This window comes from Xenopus tropicalis, chromosome 5 (genome assembly GCF_000004195.4).
Source record: "Xenopus tropicalis strain Nigerian chromosome 5, UCB_Xtro_10.0, whole genome shotgun sequence".
Lineage (NCBI taxonomy): Eukaryota > Metazoa > Chordata > Amphibia > Anura > Pipidae > Xenopus > Xenopus tropicalis.
Window position 1 is genome coordinate 148,305,673 of NC_030681.2, and position 24,944 is coordinate 148,330,616.

Here is a 24,944-nt window from a genome sequence, read left to right on the forward strand (position 1 = left end):
AAAGAGCCCCACACAACACAGAAACCCCTAATATCCCTATCACTGTAATCAATTCAAAATGCAGGAATAAATACCATTTTTATATGCTGAAATCCAGCTGCAAAACAGTTCTTCTCTTTCTGCATTATTTGAAATCCTGGCAGGGGAGGAGAGACTAAAACATTGATGTTACAAATGTAAACAACTTGTCCACAGCTTACAGACAGCATGCAGGAACTACATAACCCACAATGCATTGTGTTCCTTTCCTTATTGACATCAAGTGTGGGATTGGGAGGCTGCAGGCTGAAGGCTGAGGGCAGGCGACTACTGTTACATTTTATTTGAGTCACAAAGTAGTCAGCCAGAACAGCAGGGAAACAGGGGGCGGGGCTTAGGGAACTGTTGCAAACCATATTATTACTCATCATGAAAAGGCTGGATATTTTTAATTGATGTATATTGCAAAGTTGCTTATGATGTAGTTGCTTGATGTATATAGCACAGTTCCCCTTTAACGATCAGTTACATGGAGCCAACACTTGAATTGTTGGAATTGTAGGCTTCTTTAGTAGTAATAAAAGAGAACTGCCATTGTGATTAAACCCATGCACGTCTACTGGCTGACCCAACTGGGCAACGGCCTTTTGTTTAGGAAGCCTGAGGGCAAACTTTGAAGCCTCCACTTTAATGTAATCCACGTGACTTCATAGGCGTCATGTTCAAGGAATCAGATGAATTATGGCAGAGCCTTCTCTCCATTATCCATCACACTGAATACGTATGTAAGGAAGAGTGGGGCATCCACGTGTTTATGTAATGCAGTAAGTTTCAGTTTTACATGTATTTGACACTCAAACCCCTTGTATTTCTAAAGATGGTCATTTATCTACAATGGGCAAATTTGCCCATGGGCAGTTACCTATGGCAACCAATCAAATTGTTGCATTGTTGTTCTACCTGCAGATGGCTGAAAAAAGTCAATCACTGTTAGGTTACTATGGGTTACTCCCATGGGCAAATGTGCCCAGTGTTGATAAATAAGACTAGGGGGCACATTTACTAATCCACGAACGTCCGAAAAGCGTCCAAATGCGTTTTTTTCGTAATGATCGGTATTTTGCGACTTTTTTGAGCACTCAATACGAAAAAGTCGCGACAATTCACGAAATTTGTAATGGCTATGAAAAAGTTGCGACAATTCGCGCAAGTCGTAACGGCTACGAAAAAGTCGCAAAATGTTCGTTTTCCAATCCAAATTTTTCCCATTCGGATTCGTGGATTAGTAAATCAGCCCCTAGGTGTCTCCTCCCTCTCTGCCTCCATAAGAATCACCTTTGCAAGGAACTGGCACGTTATAAACATGGTTGTGTTTTCTCAGGGTACTGCAAAAATATACTTGGAGGTTAAGTGGCTCCTTAGGAACTAACTTAGACGAGAACTAGAACAATTAATCTGACCCGATTCGGCATCTTATCTGCCTTTGTATGGGCACCACCAACGGGCCTCCATGACCAACATCTAGCCTGTAATTGGTCAGATCGAGAATGGCCAGGTTTGATTTTTCCGTTGGATCGTTGATGTGTCCCCCCCGATCTAACAACGCCCATGCAATAGGGCCAAACAATCAAATTAGCTTGGTACTGCCCACCCCTAGGTGGGCATATAGGGAGAAGATTCGTTCGCTTGGTGACCGTTCCAAACAAGAGGATCTTAGAGTGTATGGCCACCTTTAGCTGCACTAGGCATAACAAGGCAGTAGCCAATAACTCAGTGATCCCCAACCAGTGGCTCGGGGGCAACATGTTGCTCCCCAACCCCTTGGGTGTTGCTCTCAGAGCCCCCAAACCAGGGAGTTATTTTTGAATTCCTGACTTGGTGGCAAGTTTTGGTTGAACACAAACAAGATTTCTTACCAAATAAAGCCCCTGTAAGCTGATAGGGTGCAGAGAGGCTGCTTAATAGCCAATCACAGCCCTTATTTGGCTCCTCCATGAACTTTTATGATATTTGTGTTGCTCCCCAAGTCTTTTTACATTTGACTGTTGCTCACGCGTAAGAAATATTGGGGATCCCTGCAATAACTTATCAGCCCTGTGCAATTCTTTTCTGTAATGATTCCATTAAATTAAATATAATTACCAGCCTTGCATTGTCCCTGCCTTCCATTTGCAGTTTCCTACTGCATTAACACATTTTTTTCTATATAAATTCTGCTTTGTTTTTTTTTTTTAATGATTTTTTCCCAGGTGCTTTTCTGCCTTGATCCTAGAAACTATTTTATTACGGCGTTTATCGCAATCTGAGGCTCATCCTGTGACATTCAAATGTAATTGAAAAGAGGTGGGTGTTCTTGCAGTAGTGGGTGCTGAGAGCTTACGTTGTTAGCAAGATAGAACCCGGATGAAAAAATTGTGATAAAAGGACAAGACAATTCACCCCACATATATTGTCAGTTTAACAGACACATTTTACATTTAGATTTTATCACCTGCCAAGCAGCAACATTTCCAACATTTTTCCAACATTTTGCAGTGTGCCCACAATTCTCTTGTTAAAGTCTGTCCTGTATTTTTCCTCTAGTTAACCCAAAGCTGCCGGTAGCCAAGACTAAAAAAAGCATAAGCCTGCTTCCATTTCTCTGTTCCATGAATAATTTTTAGACAAATAACACTTTGGATATCAATACTAGAGATCTTTACATTAGTCGTGCTGTAGAGATTACCTAAAATACGGACTAAGCTCATGAATGATATACAGGTATGGAACCCATTATTCAGAATGCTCTGGACCTGGGGTTTTCTGGATAAGGGATCTTTCTGTAATTTGGATCTCCATACCTTAAGTCTACTAAAAAATCATTTAAAAATTAAATAAACCCAATAGGATTGTTCTGCCCCCAATAAGGATTAATTATACCTTAGTTGGGATCAAGTACAGGTACTGTTTTATTATTACAGAGAAAAGGGAATCATTTAACCATTAAATAAACCCAATAGGACTGTTCTGCCCCCAATAAGGATTAATTATATCTTAGTTGGGATCAAGTACAGGTACTGTTTTATTATTACAGAGAAAAGGGAATCATTTAACCATTAAATAAACCCAATAGGACTGTTCTGCCCCCAATAAGGATTAATTATATCTTAGTTGGGATCAAGTACAGGTACTGTTTTATTATTACAGAGAAAAGGGAATCATTTAACCATTAAATAAACCCAATAGGGCTGTTCTGTCCCAATAAGGGGTAATTATATCTTAGTTGGGATCAAGTACAGGTACTGTTTTATTATTACAGAGAAAAGGGAATCATTTAACCATTAAATAAACCCAATAGGGCTGTTCTGCCCCAATAAGGGGTAATTATATCTTAGTTGGGATCAAGTACAGGTACTGTTTTATTATTACAGAGAAAAGGGAATCATTTAACCATTAAATAAACCCAATAGGGCTGTTCTACCCCAATAAGGGGTAATTATATCTTAGTTGGGATCAAGTACAGGTACTGTTTTATTATTACAGAGAAAAGGGAATCATTTAACCATTAAATAAACCCAATAGGGCTGTTCTGCCCCCAATAAGGGGTAATTATATCTTAGTTGGGATCAAGTACAGGTACTGTTTTATTATTACAGAGAAAAGGGAATCATTTAACCATTAAATAAACCCAATAGGGCTGTTCTGCCCCAATAAGGGGTAATTATATCTTAGTTGGGATCAAGTACAGGTACTGTTTTATTATTACAGAGAAAAGGGAATCATTTAACCATTAAATAAACCCAATAGGGCTGTTCTGCCCCAATAAGGGGTAATTATATCTTAGTTGGGATCAAGTACAGGTACTGTTTTATTATTACAGAGAAAAGGAAATCATTTTTAAAAATTAGAATTATTTGCTTATAATGGAGTCTATGGGAGATGGCCTTCCCGTAATTCGGAACTTTCTGGATAAGGGGGTTTAGGGATAATAGATCCCATACCTGTAACGGATTGGGCAGGGAAGAGAAGTGCTATGGGATCTTCCCTTTAAACCAAATGGCAAATCACAGACCGATTTAGTTACAAAGGCAAGTTTTTCCCCATTCTGTATTATACAGTACATTAGCTAAATGGGAGTTTCTGATCATGATCTGTTCAGTTGTTTTTGGATCAAACCCATAGAAGACATTATCTGGTTTGGTTGGTACACATATGATACACTCCAGGTAAATGATAAGGTAATAGGAAGATGTTAGACCCCAGTATCACATAAGGGCAAGTATGGACACTTTAAAGGGGTGATTCGCTTTAAACTTTTAGCATGCTATAGAATTACCTATTGTTAGAAACTTTTCAATTGGTCTTCATTTTTAATTTTGTATAGTGTTTTTAATTATTTGTCTGTTTCTTCTGACTCTTTCCAGCTTTCACTGACATCCAAAGCCAAAAAAACTATTACTCTGTGAGGGTACAATTTTATTGTTATTGTTCTTTTTCTATTACTTTTCATTTTATTTAGGCCCTCCTCTATTTATATTCCTGTCTCTCTTTCAAATCACTGCCTGGTTGCTAGGTTAAGTTAGACCATAGCAACTGAACAAAAAGCTAAATAATAAAAAAAAAAAACACAAATAAAAAATGAAGATCAACTGCAAATTGTATCAGTGTAGCATTCTCGACATCATACTTAAAGTTTTTGTAAAGGCTGAGGACAGGCGACTACTGTTGTCAGCCAATCAGCAGGGGAACAGGGGGCGGGGCTTAGGGAACTGTTCCAAACCATATTATTACATTAAACATCATTAAAGGCTGCATATTTTTTAACTGATGTATTTGTATGTAATCTGTATGCTTCATGCCATTGTTCCTATTCCTATTGTTTAATACTGTGGAATATGTTGGCACTTTTTGTAAATACTTGCTAATAATGATAATTCCAGAACCTAAAAAATGTTTCTGTATCCCTCACAATAGTCTAGAGACTGATGCAGTGATGGGGCCACCCACGGCTCCTGTAATCATACAATAAGAAGGTAACCTACCTTCTCAAGCTTCTCGATCTGTCGGTTGCGAACAGATGTGTTGTCAATGGCAAGAACCTCAACAGACTCTTCCTTTTCCAGCTTATACTTATTCACGCCGACGATGACTTCAGAACCTGATTATTTTATATAACAAAATGTATCAACGTAAAGTATCCAGCAACACAAAACATCACCAATCAAAATGAAGAAAAATTCCCAGCAGTGTTTGGCACTAACATAGCAGGCACATTTAGCGAGTGATTTATCAATGGTCGAGTTTGACTTTTTTTTTCTCCATTGATTGTTTTGCACTTCAAATTTGAACTATGGTTTGAAAACGCGAATGTCTAATATTTATTAAGTGAAAAACCCCTAAAACCTTGCGAGTTTCCACAGAAGTCAATGGGAGTTTTCATAGGCAAAGTCAAGCCATATTCTCAAACTCTAATTGTTTGAGTTTTTAGAGCTGGTTAAGCCGAGATATTCAAGTTTTTTATGAAAACCAGTTTTCCTTATTAATAAATAAGCGACCATTTGAGTATATTCGATTTAGAAAAACAAACCTGAATTCACAAACTCGAAAATTGATAAAGCCCATTAGTAAAGGTCGAGCTGCAATCGTCCTGGGGATTCTGGGAAAAAAACTTAGCATTGTGGGTAGAAAACAAGGAAGATTGTAAATTGTTTGCGTCTTGTGTGTTATGCCTGCTTCAAATTACACATTTCTGTCCTACTAAAATGAGAGTGACAATCTGCAAAGTCAATATAGTTCTAATGCACAGCAGCCTGTTTACTAACACTGTGCTAAAGTGTCTTAGTGCAGTAACCCATAGCAACAAAGATATGTTTTTTATTATCATACTTGTGGAAGACTAAATTTAATTGCTGATTGGTTGCTGAGAGTTACTACGCTGAGGCCAATCTGCCCATTGTCCCTAAATGAGCCCTAGTTACCCCCACGGACTGACGAGACTGTTCTATTCTATTATCATGGCTGGTCAGGTTATTTTTTTTTTCTTTTTCACATGTAATATATGCACTTTATTATAATAACACACAATGTTGCTGCTGTATAAAAATTGGAAAACGAATTAAGATAATATGGTTATTTGCTATGTAGTATGTTGGAACTGCATTGATTTGAGCATTGCATTGTTGCCTTATTGACTTATTTTGCTGCAATATGTGTTGTGTATTGTTCCTTCTTTTATGGGCCTGTAATTTGGGCCCAGCGGAGAGGAAATGGTACATATGATTATGTATTGTGGTGACACATTGGAAATCGAACATTATTTTGAACATTATTATTATTATTATGTTTTTTAGTACACTGTATTCACTCTTTGTTAAAATATGTGTTGTGTATTGTCTTTCTTTATTTGAGGCATGAAATGTAACAGTTTCATCCCACCGTGTAAGACTTATGCGGTTGAGTTGACAATAAAAGATCTGAACTCTATTACCTGTGCCCTAATGCCACTGACGAGACTGCTCCCTTCTATTACCTGTGCCCTAATGCCACTGACGAGACTGCTCCCTTCTATTACCTGTGCACTAATGCCACTGACAAGACTGCACCCCTTCTATTACCTTAGCCCTATTGTCACAGTCTAAAATTCCTTATTGGAAATCCAGAGACCACGCTATACCTGTTTATACTCACATATAATCCAGCCCTACCTAAACCCACCTGACCCAGTGCCTTTTAGGTTTGAGGTTCAGACTGAACCCCTGTGGATTTCCACAGTTGCAGACTGACAGATTCTACTCATGGAACTGTGCCCAGAGAATACCATTTCTCTGCCAGTGGCTTGAGGCCTAATGCTTTGAACGTACTAGTTAGTGCCCAGAATCCCTTGCTGTGCCAGGTTTCCTTTCCTCTTTACATTTTTTCCATTTTGCCCAGTAGGAAATGTATCAGTTATTTTCCATTATCCATGCTGTCTGCCTGTGGCACAGCAGCTGCTCTGTGTAATACAAAGACAGGAGATGAGAATTCAAATTAAAAAATTTGCAGGGCCCCATAAGTAAAGGTGCCCATACACATAAAGATCCATTCGCTTGGCAAGGTCGCCAAGTGAGTGGATCTTCTCCTGATTTCCCCACCTACTGGTGGGCGATATCAGGGAAAATGTAAGCTAATTCGATCGTTTGGCCCTGGGGCCAAATGATTGAATTATAATGGCGGCAATGGGGCACTCGGTTCGGGGACCGCATCAACGAGCGATCCGACTAAATCTTTTAACCTGCCGGTCAATATCTGCCCCTACACGGGCCGATAAGCTGCCGATATTGGCAGCTACAATCGGCCCATGTATGGCCACATTAAGGGTGAAGACAAACAGAGCTATTAGTAGCAGCTACGTTTTAACGGCTAATAAACACTAGAAAATCCCCTGCCATAGACAATACTGAGAATTGCCTCTGCTAAAACACACGTAGAGACAATTATCAGTAAATGATCAGCATTGTCTATTTTAGTAGCCTCGACAAGTAGCTGCTACTAGTAGCTCCATGTGTCTTCACCCTCAAGGACAGTGAAATGTAAACCACTTGGAAGCTGCCAATTCATAAGGCACCTAATAATGATTCTACCTTACCTTCTACCCAGCAGTGTTTCTAAGCTTCTTAAAACCTACCAGCCAGGGGTACTTGTGCAGAGCAGGCTGCTGTCACCTGTGTTATGCTCAGCTTCATACCTATGCCCTGGACCACAGAGCTTCCATTTTTGTTCTGTGCATCATGATTGTTCAGTTGCAGCAGGGGCAGATTTATAGTCATAGTAGTCATATGCAGAAGTTAAAGGGGATCTCCACCCCCAAAAATGTTTTTAGCATAATGAAAGAAAATAGAATTCAACAGATTCATAATAAAAGTTTAATAATTTTCAAATTATTTGTGAATATAACTGCAGAGGAAAGCAGTATCTGTCACTTCTTATCCTCTGCGCTGATGGTTCTGAGCACTGAAAAAATGTAGTAGGAACCATCAGGTTAACAGGCTTGAATGGAGATTCCATTTAGGTATTATGTGTATCCCACAAAAAGCACAAGTAAATAAGCCCCAAGTCCATAAAGAGCATATAAAAAAGTTACAATATAATACAAATTGTGGTCCTGCGCAAAACATTTGCTAATCCGTAAACGTTATTTCAGCAGAGAGAGGGGCTGCACAGAGACAGTACCACGTAAGGGGTTAATTTCCATTTAAGAGACAAACAAAGGAATGTCCCCCTCACCTGAATCGATCCTGGCCTGTCTTCGCGCTGCACACTCTTCAATACGGAGTTTAGGAATCCCCTCAGCCACTGCTCGAGCCATGCCGCCCATTTCTTCTACTTCATTGATGAGCTACAAAGTGGCACATAGCATTACATACACTCTGTAAAATCAGTGTAATACTGAGCACAGCCATCCAGGCACACATCCTCACACACATGAAAGGCACTGTTTCTAAACTAAATTCCAAGTAGCTCCCTTTATATTGAGTTTTGCCCTCCTGGAGTCAGTTATACCAAGTGACACATTCTACTAAAGTGATGGCTAAATAAGTGGGCCTGTAAGACGTAGGTATTTCCCATATGTAGGTGTGTTTGTCATCACCAGAGCCACCATCAGGGGGGTACAGGGGCTACTTTAGTTAGAGGCCCTGTGGCATACACGTGTCCTGAGACAGAAAAGCTTGATCTGCAGGATATTAGGGTGAAGACACACAGAGCTACTAGCAGCAGCTACTTGTCGTGGCTACTACAATAGACAATGCTGATCATTTACTGATAATTGTCTCTACATGTGTTTTAGCAGAGGCAATTCCCAGTACTGTCTATGGCAGGGAATATTCTGGCGTTTAGTAGCCGTGACAAGTAGCTGCTACTAAGTACCTCTGTGTGTCTTCACCCTTAAAGGTGTAGGGCTTATACAGTAGTGGGTGGATCATGGACAGGCTTTTAGAAAGTGGCCAGGGCAGATCAGAGATAAAGCCAAGCATGCAAGGGCAGGATCCACCACCCAAGGGACAAAGTGGCATAATAATGGGGGGCCTCAGGGGGGAAGCCCTGCTGATTTAAAGCCATGGGGTAGTATTGGACCCCATGAAGGCATTTGTGGCCATCACTGTTTAAGTTATACCATGTGACACATTTCATCTGACTGATGGGTGACAAGCTTAAGAGATAAGAATGCTGGGTAAAGCTGGCCACACACATGAAAGATCTTTTCCAAGAGCAAGCATATCTTAAAATTATCGTTTAAAAATACGATTTGTCCATCAACGAAAATGACCATTTCAAGTGATATCGTAGCTAGGAAGTTTCCTGCTTGGTCCTGAAAACATTTGGACATTGGGCAAATTTCATTGTTAATGATGAAAACCTGCCCGATCGATTTTCTGACTGATGTCGGATGAAAAATCACCAGATGTGCCATCATTCGGTGCCCACTAACCTTAAGATAATTTGACGTTGGTCGTTAGGGAGAGAAAAATCTTATGTGCAGTTTAAGCCTCTAAAAGGAGTCATATCCCCATTTTAGTCTTATCATGTGGCATTTGGTCAGTCATAAGCTGAATATTCACTATTTAACAGGCAGCACCTCTGTTAAGCTAACAGGATAGGAGGACTTACCTTGAGAGCAGCCTGGTATACATCTTCAGTCAGACACTCCATCATATAGGAGCCCCCCCAGGGGTCGGCCACCTTGGGAATCCCAGACTCTTCCTGGATTATGATCTGGGTGTTCCTAGCTATACGGGCACTCTTCACAGTTGGCAGCCCCAGTGCTTCATCAAAGGAGTTTGTGTGCAGTGACTGAGTGCCCCCAAACACAGCCGCCATCGCCTCAATCACTGTCCGGACGACATTGTTATAAGGGTCCTGAGAAATGAAATAAAAAAAAAAAAACAAATAACCAAAGGTAGAAAGCATTTCCTAGAAATATCACTTACCAAAGCGATTTAGAAGGTTTTTCCTTCAACCATGAAGATACAAAAAAAAGGGGGGGGAGAACTGTCACCCTTAGAAATAATTTCAAATTCCTTTCTATTGTGTTTGTCAAGTAAAATAAACTTAACTTACACTATATAAATTATTTAAAGCTTGAATGTTTCAGTTTTAGGATTCACAATCACAGCCAGACGCCATTTTATGGGCACTGTTATTAAGACAAGCTTTGTATCCCCCCCCAAATTTTGTGTATGTGCCAGAATGGGGGACCTGATGCCCATGCCCTGGCTACACAATTAGATGGTGAGGAGGGAGAGGGAAAGTGAGGACTGCAGTGACATCTTGGAAAGTGCTGAATGGAAACTGAAAGTAATTGTTGCCCCGCCTCTATGCCTAGGCAGGAAGGCAATATATGATTGACAGCTGGGATTTTTTAATAGCTTTATAATGGGTATGAAGATATAAAGAGAAAAAGAAAGAAGGGCTATAAAACAGCTACAAACAAGGTAAACGTGAGCTGGCAGCAAAGGGTCTTTGATGGAGATGAAGCTGAGAATGAAAAGCTTAACTTCTTCCCCAGCTGAATACAGACATACATGTACCAATCATGTGGATGGAGAGATAAGCCACTATGGCAAATAAAGCCATAGTAGAGCTTTTAAATCATTTAAAACCACAAGGAAAAAAATAAAAATGCCAATTGCAAATTGTCTTGAATTGCATGAAGGTGAATTTACCCTTTTCCTTTTTAAATAGTTGAATTTAGAAGATTGTTGGTTATGTGATAAGCACAGATAGAGTTGGGAAGGCAACTTATGCAAATTCTAAATGCTGCACTAAACCACTGCTTGTCGTGCTGGGACAGTGGCATCCACACCTGCTCAGTTAGTGACCACCCTGATGTCTGGCAATGAGCTCTCAGCAGCAGTGACTTCTTATCCTTGGGCTGAAAGTTCTTCTCTATGAGGTCAGCCCACAGCCTCCGTCCGGCTCTCATCTTGGCTATTTCCATGTAGAAATTCATTCCAATACCCCAAAAGAATGACAACCTGGAAAAAGCAAAAACAATAATAGAACACAGAGATGGCAGCGCTTGCAATAGTCACAAAAACATTTGGCAAAGTGGGCATTTTGTAGTATCCTAGTAATTAATACTATAATACTAGTTAGATTGGTAAGAAAGATGCAGTAGGATGCAGTAAGAAAAAGAAAACTTAAAAACTGGTTGTTCTGGGCTACAGGGTTAATACAAACTGCCTGAGCCTAACCCTGACTGATGAACCCCAAAGTTCTCATCTACTTACAAACATTATTGTTCCATATAGGACTGACCAAATGTTAACACACAGACTTATATCTGCTAGGGCAACCAACATTGCTTATGATAACAGGCTTACAGCTGTCCCCAAGGGGACAATGTTCTTCTTAAATGTTGTGTAAGAGCAATATGCTTTGTTTATTGCGTATCCTGCCTGTGGCTTTGTAAGAGTACAGGTGGCCATAGACTGGTCAATTAAACATACCGACTTTGCCCCAATAGAGTCAGCAGTATTTTGGCGGATGTATGAGGGTCACCCCAAAGACTTGCCTAACATATATATGGCCAAACATCATCCAGATGTCTATTGCATGGGTAAGAAAATACCATCTTACTGGTGTATTGATGATGTACTCTACCTGCAGTCTCCACTGGCCCATATTAGGATCTGATAGTTGGCCAGGGGCCAAACAATCGGTTTGGTCTGATTTGCCCCAGCTCAAAATTAACAAAACTGCTTTTTAAAGGTGTGTAAAAATTGCCATTAAAATAGAAAAAATATTATTTATAAAGTTGTACTCATGCAAAGGTTTAGCCAAATGGTACATTAACTTAAATATGGCTTTCTTCACATCTTGTTACACCATATTTCACATTGTTTGCCACCTCGATTGGTCCAATGGACTTCAATGGGCATAAAATAACACGCACGTGTTCACCCCTAGATATCACAAACTGTTCTTGGCCATTTCAAAGTATCTAAGAAAGCAAACAGGGATTTTCACCAGATTAAATAATAATTTGTCTATAGCTATGGTTCTGGGTCCTCAGAGGGGAAATAAGGCTGGAAGACTGGGAACCCCTGCTTAAAAACATTGTAGGCCAAACGATGAAACTGTGTCACCTAACTTTTACTGAGTCCCCAGAGAAATAATCCCCCTGCAAAAACCAAACATTGGTTGTGCTGAGGCATCTCTGAACAGCCGCTTTACCTGGGGGCAAACTCATCAATGGTCAGTCCTGCTTTCAGGCCAGTCCGGCAGTATTCCAGCCCGTCGGCTACGGTATAGGCCAACTCCAAAACTGCATCCGCTCCAGCTTCTTGCATGTGGTACCCGCTGATAGAAATGGAATTGAACTTTGGCATGTTCTGGGAAGCAGGAACAAATAGAATGTTAAAAGGGGCAAAATAACCTAAAATTCTGCCATCATGCATAAAGGAACAGTTACACGAATCATGATTAATTTGGGATAAAATTTAAATATATAAATCTATATCTATATAGACATTTGGTTTCTGCTATAATAACATATGAAATATACTTTCAGGTAAACTCAGAAAAGTCCAGTTGTTTTAGACTTAATTCTACTAGATACTGTATATCATGACCTGGATGAATGAGAATCTTCATAGACACAGTAGGGGGTACCTTATCCCCTTATAATACATGAATGATACTCAGAGTTCCCTGTATAACTCAGCCTGCAGCCTTGTGCCTTTATATGGGCACAGAACCCCTCAGTGACTGCTAATATCCTTATCATTTACAGTAGGGGGTACATTATCCCTTATAATACATGAGTGATACTCAGAATTCCCTGTATAACTCAGCCTGCAGCCTTGTGCCTTTATATGGGCACAGAACCCCTCAGTGACTGCTAATATCCTTATCATTTACAGTAGGGGGTACATTATCCCTTATAATACATGAGTGATACTCAGAGTTCCCTGTATAACTCAGCCTGCAGCCTTGTGCCTTTATATGGGCACAGAACCCCTCAGTGACTGCTAATATCCTTATCATTTACAGTAGGGGGTACATTATCCCTTATAATACATGAGTGATACTCAGAGTTCCCTGTATAACTCAGCCTGCAGCCTTGTGCCTTTATATGGGCACAGAACCCCTCAGTGACTGCTAATATCCTTATCATTTACAGTAGGGGGTACATTATCCCTTATAATACATGAGTGATACTCAGAGTTCCCTGTATAACTCAGCCTGCAGCCTTGTGCCTTTATATGGGCACAGAACCCCTCAGTGACTGCTAATATCCTTATCATTTACAGTAGGGGGTACATTATCCCTTATAATACATGAGTGATACTCAGAGTTCCCTGTATAACTCAGCCTGCAGCCTTGTGCCTTTATATGGGCACAGAACCCCTCAGTGACTTCTAATTTACAACAGAGGGTACATTTTAGAGTTTAATTCTAATTTAAATTCTAACCAATTTTGTTTTGGACAAAGGTACATTACCTGGGAGGTGTACTGGAAGATATCAGCAATGATGCGCATAGAAGGCACTGGTGGGAATATATAAGTGTTTCTGACCATAAACTCCTTTAGGATGTCATTCTGTATTGTGCCAGTCAGCTTTTCCTTCGGGACCCCTTGCTCCATCCCAGTAACAATGAACATGGCCAGAATGGGGACCACAGCACCATTCATCGTCATAGAGACTGACATCTTCTCCAAGGGGATTCCATCGAACAGCATCTTCATATCCTCCACAGTGTCTATGGCGACGCCGGCCATTCCAACATCCCCATGGACTCGAGGGTTGTCAGAGTCATAGCCACGATGGGTGGCCAGATCAAAAGCCACAGAAAGCCCCTGCTGGCCCGCTGCAAATAAAATACGTGAAACAAAACATTAGAGGAACTGGCATTCTGTGATCTATGGCATGCAACAGTACTGCTATGTGATTTGTGGGTTAAGGTCCCCATACACGGGCAGATCCGCTCGCTTGACCCGCTCGCTCTTCCGATATCCCACCTATGGGTGGGCGATATGGGGAGAATCCAGGATAATCCGATAGTTTGGCCCTGGGGGCAAATGATCGAATTTTAACGGCGGGTATAGGAAAAGTCGGTCTGGGGACCGCATCAACGAGCCGATGGGGTCCCCGATCCGACTAGATTTTCTAACCTGCCCGATTGAGATCTGGTCGATTTCAGGCCAGATATCGGTCGGGCAGGCCCGCCGGTAGTGCCCATACACGGGCCGATTAGCTGCCAAATCGGCCTAAGGGACCGATATCGGCAGCTAGCTACTTACCCTTTATGTTGTCCCTATAGAACTTGTTGCTCTCCTCCACCGTACTGAAGCCAGCGTACTGCCGGATAGTCCAAGGCCTGTGGGTGTACATAGTAGGGTAAGGACCACGGGTAAAGGGTTTCACCCCCGGCAGCTCCTCGGGCAGTTCCGTTGTGTCTCTCTTTGTATAGAGAGGTTTTATGACTATACCCTCTGGGGTGTGCCACCTCAGGCTCTCTGGGTCTTTGCCTTTTAGCTGTTTCTTGGCCAGGGCTGCCCATTCCGGGTGTAACGTCTGATTGCCTAGGAGGCGCTCGGAGGGGTACTGTGTAGGGCTGAGCTTCAGGAAGGCTGGTAGCTTTGTGGGGTTGTGTCGCTGGGGGGCCAATAACCTGCCCCTCAACAGGTGCTGTGCTCTCGCCCTCAGCATGGCTTGAAGTCCAGCAGTCAGAACAGTCCGAACTAAAGGGAAGAGCGAGAAAAATAAAGTAAGGTGGGGTTGATTGAGGGCCTCATAGACCTGGAGCTGAAAATTATATTGGCTCACTACCAGAAGGTTTGTATTAAAAGGAAAAAACACACTTTACATTAAGACTGATTGGATCAAGAGGCAGCAGGGAAGCAAAATGCATCTACATGTATACACCTTGGCACAGACGACGTCCATGCAAACTCACACACTGGGGAAATGCAAACAACGATGGACCTAGATTTGTAATGGGGATGCACCAAATCCATTATTTTCGGATTCGGCTGAACCCTGAATCCTCTGTAAAAGAATGCAGGTTTTGCCTGAAAACTATAGACATTTGGCAGCAATAGGCAAGGGCTGTATCTGTCAGTCTGTAAATCATTACCAAGCTTGTTTTTTAAGAGAATAACCGAGGGCGGACAAGAAATAGGACAATGAACTGTAGCCTGGAAACATTTATTGCCTGAAAAGGTATTTTTCTTGGTGTAAAACTTGTAGATAGCGTATAAATAAGGCATATTTCCAGGCAAGAGGTATCATTAAGGCCTGGCATCACCCTGTATAAAGTTCAGCAAACAGAACTGACTGGTGCCAATGGGCCACACAGAATAAAGCATTCCTAGAATAACCCGGGAAGGTATGTGCTATGTCACTAAGTGCTGTATTTTCCAAAGGTGTAGAACATACAATGTTGTCAGGCAAATGATTAAAGGGCAAGTAAAGGAACAATCACTGATATCAGTCACATCACTTAAGACCCAGAGCTGTTGCTCCTGTTTTTTTTTATAGATACATATTAGGGCCATGCTGCCATATTGTTCTGGTACCCCAGTATCCTCTACACCAGTGCTGTCCAACTTCTGCGGTGCCGAGGGCCGGAATTTCTCTAGCATACATGGTGGAGGGCCACTAATGGAAGCCTGTTTTGGCCACTCCCCTTTTTTGAACCACACCCACTTCAAACCACACCCATTTTATCACAATGGTGGTAGTGCAGCAAAAACCTAAATGCTTGGTCCTCACTGCGGGGATATCAACAGTTATTAATATATGAAAGAATTATGTCATATTAAGACACACCCTTAAATCCATATGCCTCCTCCTTCCCTGTGGATAGAACAGCAACCCCCAGCAACATAATTACATACCTTAGGGACCATTTAATTTCTGTTTCCAACTACTAACAAACTCCCAGAACAAACCCCTGCCAGGTTTACCTCTCACAGGCAGCATAGGGCAGGCAGAGTATGGCACACACAGGCAGCACTCTGCCTCCCTTATGCTGCCTGTGTGTGCCATACTCTGCCTGCCCTACCTGTATGTGCCATACTCTGCCTGCCCTACCTGTGTGTGCCATACTCTGCCTGCCCTACCTGTGTGTGCCATACTCTGCCCGCCCTATGCTGCCTGTGTGTGCCATACTCTGCCTACCCTATGCTGCCTGTGTGTTCCATACCCTCCCTGCCCTATGCTGCCTATGTGCCATACTATGCCTGCCCTATGCTGTCTGTGTGTTCCATACCCTCCCAGCCCTATGCTGCCTGTGTGTGCCATACTATGCCTGCTCTATGCTGCCTGTGTGTTCCATACCCTCCCTGCCCTATGCTGCTTATGTGCCATACTTTGCCTACCCTATGCTGTCTGTGTAAGCCATATACACAAGCAGCATAGTCCAGGCACTACATACAATGTCTGAGGTGTTAACAGGTGAACAATGTGGATGATTACAGCCTGAGCCTGAGGTGTGAACACTGCAGGGGGTGAACAATGCAGAAACTAAAAGGTGTGAAAAACACAGGGGATTACATGTTTAAACAATACAGGGGGATTACAGCCTGAATCTGAGGTGAGAACCATGCAGGGGGCCAGTTAATCTCAGTACTGATACCATTTAATGCTTACTCAAAGGTAAGCCATCAAAGCAGCCAGACAGGTGGGGGGGCCACACAGAGGGGGGTGGCCCGCGGGCCGCCAGTTGGACAGCACTGCTCTACACTGTCCTGGGCAAGGACATGTTCAGTACCTAATAACTTGGCACTCCCCTCACTGACTACCATTCCTTTGATTAACATGGTCCTTTGTAGTTTAAAGGACATTGCTAATTTGGAAAAATAGAAAGGTTAGGAAGGCTGCAGCAAGCCAGCTTGAGATAATGGAAGCTTAGGCATGTCTAAAAATGCATGTTTTATTACCAAGTCAGATTAACCCCTACATAACCCTTACATACTGTGCAAAATTCTGTTTAAGAAAATCAACAGAAGCCTTTATGTTTATTGAGATTGCTCCAGGTGCAAAATTAATAAAAGGTGCAAATTTGCCCCACCTGTAGCACTAAGTTACATAGCACTTGCACTTGGGGCATTGACAGATATAGCACTAAGCAGCCAGTCAGTAATACAAGTACAGGTACAGGACCTGTTATCCAGAATGCTCGGGACTGGGGTTTTCTGAAAAAAGGGATCTCCGTACCTTAAGTCTGCTAAACGGGTACAAGGTACTGTTTTATAATTACAGAGAAAAAGGAAATAATTTAACCATTAAATAAACCCAATAGGGCTGTTCTGCCCCCAATAAGGGGTAATTATATCTTAGTTGGGATCAAGTACAGGTACTGTTTTATTATTACAGAGAAAAGGGAATCATTTAACCATGAAATAAACCCAATAGGGCTGTTCTGCCCCCAATAAGGGGTAATTATATCTTAGTTGGGATCAAGTACAGGTACTGTTTTATTATTACAGAGAAAAGGGAATCATTTAACCATGAAATAAACCCAATAGGGCTGTTCTGCCCCCAATAAGGGGTAATTATATCTTAGTTGGGATCAAGTACAGGTACTGTTTTATTATTACAGAGAAAAGGGAATCATTTAACCATGAAATAAACCCAATAGGGCTGTTCTGCCCCAATAAGGGGTAATTATATCTTAGTTGGGATCAAGTACAGGTACTGTTTTATAATTACAGAGAAAAAGGAAATCATTTAAAAAAAAATTTAATTATTTGCTTATAATGGAGTCTATGGGACATGGCCTTTCCGGAATTCGGAGCTTTCTGGATAAAGGGTTTCAGGATAATGAATCCCATACCTTTATACCCAACCTGCACTACAGCTCCCAGCAGCCTCCCATGTCAGATATATTATAAATGTGTTGGATATGACCACTCTGCAGCCCTCTACAATGCTGTTGCACTACAACTTCCAGCGCTGCAAGGCTGCAGTGCTAACAGCCCACATAGAAAATAATCCATCCCAGTTACAGGGTTATAGAGTTTATTTCCTAGCCACAGTCCTAACTCAGTCACCTTGCTGTCACAGAACTATAACTCCCTTCAGTAAAGGGTGAATATGATTTTATAGTTCACCGTCCGACTGCGCACCTTTTAATTCCAAAAATATTCCTTTGTGCTGTTCTGGCACCCTGTGCCCAAACGAGTCGTTGCTGTACCTACATGCACTGCGGCGAGACGGCTGGATGGATCCCAAGGGCTGTCTGACACATTCTGCACTCATAATGGTTTTTCCCTCCCGTGACCCATCATGAAACAAAGGGGGCCAATCTGCCACCGGTAAATGGAATATTTGCACACTACCTGCAGCAGCAGCCTGTCATATACACAGTCCTTTCCCGGCACGAGGGATCCTTGGCTCGGGACATATGGGCGCAGACAAGAGAAACTGTGATTTATGGATTTATGAATTGGCTCTTCTATCCAGACGGCACAAGGTTGCTGCTAATAAACCTGTGTCCACCACCGACGGCATTTAAGCTCCTCCCAACATGGCCATCGGGCAGCAGGGGATTCAAGGACAGGTGATTAACTACAGAACTATGTCTCCCAGCATCCTTAGCCAGATCACGGGCTCACAAGTTATGTAGACATTACCATCAGATACCCAAATACTGTACAGACTAAAAACAGATGGCAGAGCCCTCTCAGGGAATGCTGGGAGTGGTAGTCAGTACAGGTATAGGACCCGTTATCCAGAATGCTCGGGACCAAGGGTATTCCAGATAAGGGGTCTTTCTGTAATTTGGATCTCCTTACGTTAAGTCTACTAAAAAAATCAATAAAACATTAATTAAACCCAATGGGATTGTTTTGAATCCAATAAGGATTATTTATATCTTAGTTGGGATCAAGTACAGGTACTGTTTTATTATTACAGAGAAAAGGGAATCATTTAACCATTAAATAAACCCAATAGGGCTGTTCTACCCCAATAAGGGGTAATTATATCTTAGTTGGGATCAATTACAGGTACTGTTTTATTATTACAGAGAAAAGGGAATCATTTAACCATTAAATAAACCCAATAGGGCTGTTCTACCCCAATAAGGGGTAATTATATCTTAGTTGGGATCAAGTACAGGTACTGTTTTATTATTACAGAGAAAAGGGAATCATTTAACCATTAAATAAACCCAATAGGGCTGTTCTGCCCCCAATAAGGGGTAATTATATCTTAGTTGGGATCAAGTACAGGTACTGTTTTATTATTACAGAGAAAAGGGAATCATTTAACCATTAAATAAACCCAATAGGGCTGTTCTGCCCCCAATAAGGGGTAATTATATCTTAGGTGGGATCAAGTACAGGTACTGTTTTATTATTACAGAGAAAAGGGAATCATTTAACCATTAAATAAACCCAATAGGGCTGTTCTGCCCCAATAAGGGGTAATTATATCTTAGTTGGGATCAAGTACAGGTACTGTTTTATTATTACAGAGAAAAGGGAATCATTTAACCATGAAATAAACCCAATAGGGCTGTTCTGCCCCCAATAAGGGGTAATTATATCTTAGTTGGGATCAAGTACAGGTACTGTTTTATTATTACAGAGAAAAGGGAATAATTTAACCATTAAATAAACCCAATAGGGCTGTTCTGCCCCAATAAGGGGTAATTATATCTTAGTTGGGATCAAGTACAGGTACTGTTTTATTATTACAGAGAAAAGGGAATCATTTAACCATTAAATAAACCCAATAGGGCTGTTCTACCCCCAATAAGGGGTAATTATATCTTAGTTGGGATCAAGTACAGGTACTGTTTTATTATTACAGAGAAAAGGGAATCATTTAACCATTAAATAAACCCAATAGGGCTGTTCTGCCCCCAATAAGGGGTAATTATATCTTAGTTGGGATCAAGTACAGGTACTGTTTAATTATTACAGAGAAAAGGGAATCATTTAACCATTAAATAAACCCAATAGGGCTGTTCTGCCCCCAATAAGGGGTAATTATATCTTAGTTGGGATCAAGTACAGGTACTGTTTTATTATTACAGAGAAAAGGGGATCATTTAACCATTAAATAAACCCAATAGGGCTGTTCTGCCCCCAATAAGGGGTAATTATATCTTAGTTGGGATCAAGTACAGGTACTGTTTTATTATTACAGAGAAAAGGGGATCATTTAACCATTAAATAAACCCAATAGGGCTGTTCTGCCCCCAATAAGGGGTAATTATATCTTAGTTGGGATCAAGTACAGGTACTGTTTTATTATTACAGAAAAAAAGCAAATGAGTTTTAAAATTCTGAATTATTTCATGAAAATGGAGTTTATGGGAGACGGGCTTTCGGTAATTCAGAGCTTTCTGGATAACGGGTTTATGGATAAGGGATCCCATACCTGTACAGAAATTCTTTGCCAATCTCTATACTGTGCAAGCGCCCAGCTTCAGCGGGTACAGGGAACAGTGTCAAAAATGGTGACTGCATGCTTTGCTGTACAGTACCTGGGCTGTGAATGGTTAAATCATTACAGGGGTGGCAATTAAGCACCCATGATTGGTTTTTGCCTTTCAGTTCTTCTTTAAAGGGGCAGCGTGCCCACTTTGCCCATTAAACATTAGTTTAATGAATAGGGCTTGCGCTGAACTAACTTATTATATATTATTTTAATTTGAATATATCTATGGTTTTTGTTATTTCTTTCAATAAACAGGGCACAATCTGAATTTGAAAGTTACATTCTACTTCCTGGTTCATAGGAGCAAAATCAAAACAAATTAGCATTCCACCAAGAAGCCCTCTGTATAAACAAACCCCTCACTCAAAATACAAAACCACTGGTTTGCCATGTCTGTGGTCCCTCTGGAAAAAGACCAAGCAAAACCACACAAATCACCATTACATGACACAACAAAGGAAAAAGTGATTTTATACAAAACATCCCTATATTTTATTAATACAAAAATGTATTTGAGTTGATTATAAACTGGGTCCAACCATATCTGGGGGGGGGGCTACATTCACAAATTATTGCAAATGAAAGGGCTGACACTGCACCTCCCTTTCACCTCACAAATAAAGTTACATGTTAAACCAAAACAGTACATTTTTCCAGCCAGCTGCAAGTATAACAATGAAAGCAGACTTCTGATTGGTTACCATGGGTTACAGCCCAGGTACGAATGTGCTCCATGTTTATAAATGACCCCCAGTGTCTCCATTTAGTAATATTATAATATATCTACAGTGTGACCTACTTCAGGGAGCACAGAGAAGCGCCCACTTTTGTCACAGGTATTTTTATATATGTAATGGCATATATACAGTGGTGTGAAAAACTATTTGCCCCCTTCCTGATTTCTTATTCTTTTGCATGTTTGTCACACAAAATGTTTCTGCTCATCAAACACATTTAACTATTAGTCAAAGATAACATAATTGAACACAAAATGCAGTTTTTAAATGAAGGTTTACGTTATTATGGGAGAAAAAAAACTCCAAATCTACATGGCCCTGTGTGAAAAAGTGATTGCCCCCCTTGTTAAAAAATAACTTAACTGTGGTTTATCAATTTCAATTTTCAATTTCAATATCAATTTCTGTAGTCACCCCCAGGCCTGATTACTGCCACACCTGTTTCAATCAAGAAAGCACTTAAATAGGAGCTACCTGACACAGAGAAGTAGCCCAAAAGCACCTCAAAAGCTAGACATCATGCCAAGATCCAAAGAAATTCAGGAACAAATGAGAACAAAAGTAATTGAGATCTATCAGTCTGGTAAAGGTTATAAAGCCATTTCTAAAGCTTTGGGACTCCAGCGAACCACAGTGAGAGCCATTATCCACAAATGGCAAAAACATGGAACAGTGGTGAACCTTCCCAGGAGTGGCCGGCCGACCAAAATTACCCCAAGAGCGCAGAGACAACTCATCCGAGAGGCCACAAAAGACCCCAGGACAACATCTAAAGAACTGCAGGCCTCACTTGCCTCAATTAAGGTCAGTGTTCACGACTCCACCATAAGAAAGAGACTGGGCAAAAACGGCCTGCATGGCAGATTTCCAAGGCGCAAACCACTTTTAAGCAAAAAGAACATTATGGCTCGTCTCAATTTTGCTAAAAAACATCTCAATGATTGCCAAGACTTTTGAGAAAATACCTTGTGGACCGACGAGACAAAAGTTGAACTTTTTGGAAGGTGCTTGTCCCGTTACATCTGGCGTAAAAGTAACACAGCATTTCAGAAAAAGAACATCATACCAACAGTAAAATATGGTGGTGGTAGTGTGATGGTCTGGGGTTGTTTTGCTGCTTCAGGACCTGGAAGGCTTGCTGTGATAGATGGAACCATGAATTCTACTGTCTACCAAAAAATCCTGAAGGAGAATGTCCGGCCATCTGTTCGTCAACTCAAGCTGAAGCGATCTTGGGTGCTGCAGCAGGACAATGACCCAAAACACACCAGCAAATCCACCTCTGAATGGCTGAAGAAAAACAAAATGAAGACTTTGGAGTGGCCTAGTCAGAGTCCTGACCTGAATCCTATTGAGATGTTGTGGCATGACCTTAAAAAGGCGGTTCATGCTAGAAAACCCTCAAATAAAGCTGAATTACAACAATTCTGCAAAGATGAGTGGGCCAAAATTCCTCCAGAGCGCTGTAAAAGACTCGTTTCAAGTTATCGCAAACGCTTGATTGCAGTTATTGCTGCTAAGGGTGGCCCAACCCGTTATTAGGTTCAGGGGGCAATTACTTTTTCACACAGGGCCATGTAGGTTTGGATTTTTTTCTCCCTAAATAATAAAAACCCTCATTTAAAAACTGCATTTTGTGTTTACTTGTGTTATCTTTGACTAATAGTTAAATGTGTTTGATGATCAGAAACATTTTGTGTGACAAACATGCAAAAGAATAAGAAATCAGGAAGGGGGCAAATAGTTTTTCACACCACTGTATATATATATATAATCATCCCGCTGTGCACAGCGCGCCAAAACTGTTTAAGCCACACCCCTTATACCAAAACATTACCCAAAAAAATACATGAACATATTAACCCCAGCTGTGTCAGTATAACCACTGTAGAAATGGCCAATAAGCACTTTATAATCCCAGACATGCCAGTAAGATCACTAAAAAAGTTTAATGTAAAATTCCAGTCCCTCGTGCCAGCGCATTATTTCCAGAATACTATTGCGTGAATAGCGGTGACACAAGTGCAGGGTCACTTTACTAAATGGGCAAAAGGGGCATGTGCTCCAGGTCCACCAATTTGGGGGGCGCACTGTACCACTATTTCTTTCATTTTTAATTACATTTTTTCCTGCTGCCCCTCTCCGCCACTTGTCTTTCTGGCATGTGTGGACTTAATGCGGTACTTATTGCCCATTTCGGTGCCACATTTTTAAGCCGCTAAAACATGGCGCACTTAACATTTCAAATATCCCCCTGTGCCACTGCCCTAGGGGTCTCACACAGCCGCACCGCTTCTTTTCTTTTACATATTTAAGACATAGTTGGAAAACTGAGGTAAACCAGATACTGTAGATTGTAAGCTCTACAGGGCAGGGGCCTCCTTCCTACTGTGTCTCATACCACATGGCACTTATTCCCTGTGTATTTATACTTATTTATTGTATGTATTTATTATAACACTTGCCCTCCCTGTGTGTAATTGTGTATATTGTAAGATTGTACAGCGCTGCGTACCCTTGTGGCGCTTTATAATGTTATACATATATACTACCTAAGTGCCCCATTTTGACTATTTTCCTCATTAACAGAAGTAAAATGACACATGTATCTTAAATACACAACTCTTGTTACTGATATAAGAATCCCATTTCATATATAAATCTCTAGCTGTGCAGGGCAGCAGCCTCCCTTTTGTAACCATATCGCTTTCCTTTATAACAGAGTGCCTATACCCACACTGCTCTGTGCCCCTGGGCACTATCTAGCCCACTGAGGGGGGACTCTCAGGCTTATAAAGGGTCAGGACTGTACTAATGACAGGGGGGGGTGTTTATAGAATCGAGGCAGCTAGTGACAAGTAAAAACATTCAGGAACCCCCCTCACTGATACTGCAACACATTGCATTATACGATAGCAGCGCCATAACGCAGCTGGGCCCTCTGAAACATTTCCCCTTCTCACCTTACCAGCAATGTCCTGGCAGCTAGAACACTGAACAAGGAACTACATTTCCCATCATGCGTCACCCGAAACGGCGCTTCCTGTCTCCGCCCCCTCGCTACGCCCACTGGAACCCGCTTGTGATTGGCTAGAGGCGGGAGAAAATAGGACGCGCTAGTCTTTCTCTTGTAGTGACTGACTTGGCTGTGTCAGAGTTACATGCTTACGACTACTTTTGTTGAGTTGTGGGCTGATAACTCAAATCTGTAGTAAAAATTCGATGAAAATAATTCAGGGTTGATTTTTACATACTAATATACATCACAATACGTGACAAAATTCTATTTAAAGCGAAAGGGCTGCCATAGCTTGTTGTAGAGTTAAGCCCCATATGTATTCAATGGAAACTTGTCCTTAGTGTGGCAGAGTAGCTATGAAGGAACAGTTAAGTGTAAAAATTAAACTGGGGGTAACCACTTTTTGGCTGTAAACCAGTCAAACCAGGGCTAGTATAGGTTTAGACCATGGGGTACATGCGACTCAATCCTTCAGGATGGTCCTTTGCTATGTAGAAGGGACCAAACAGAGCTATGGTGTAGTGCAACTACAACCCACTGTAACTGTGTGCAGTGGAGAATAACAAATGGGCGCCAGAAGGTTCTTGCAATTGAACAATAAAATCATTTATACTCAGAGACAATCAGTATGCAGTTATTGCAATATATTCACATACAGCAGTTAGAATAGTAATACTCTGAGGACAGTACAGAGAGGATGTACACCCGTGTCCCCCCAACTCCTCTTGAGTCTGGGCAGGATCAGTGCAACCTGGTGAGTTGTCCACCATTTGGAACAATCAGATTGGATAC

The 24,944-nt window shown here is 41.3% G+C and overlaps 1 protein-coding gene across 4 annotated transcripts in view; it reads right to left on the minus strand.

The window, feature by feature from the left end:
• mmut (methylmalonyl-CoA mutase) overlaps positions 1-24,206 on the minus strand; it is a 50,028-nt gene extending 25,822 nt beyond the window's left edge. Inside the window, exons 1-8 of one of the 4 annotated variants that reach the window (XM_002933563.5) lie at positions 24,102-24,206; positions 14,243-14,683; positions 13,442-13,809; positions 12,172-12,329; positions 10,799-10,970; positions 9,604-9,852; positions 8,221-8,332; positions 5,001-5,116 (exon numbers count right to left, since the gene is read on the minus strand). In XM_002933563.5, the coding sequence (XP_002933609.2) occupies positions 5,001-5,116; positions 8,221-8,332; positions 9,604-9,852; positions 10,799-10,970; positions 12,172-12,329; positions 13,442-13,809; positions 14,243-14,651 (1,584 nt within the window). In that variant the 5' untranslated portion in view covers positions 14,652-14,683; positions 24,102-24,206. Of the gene's footprint in view, positions 1-5,000; positions 5,117-8,220; positions 8,333-9,603; positions 9,853-10,798; positions 10,971-12,171; positions 12,330-13,441; positions 13,810-14,242; positions 14,684-14,867; positions 14,908-18,286; positions 18,452-24,096 lie in introns of those variants that run through there. The other 3 variants (XM_004914951.4, XM_004914952.3, XM_004914953.4) reach the window with 3 other exon arrangements.
• Between the last annotated feature and the right edge of the window lie 738 nt (positions 24,207-24,944).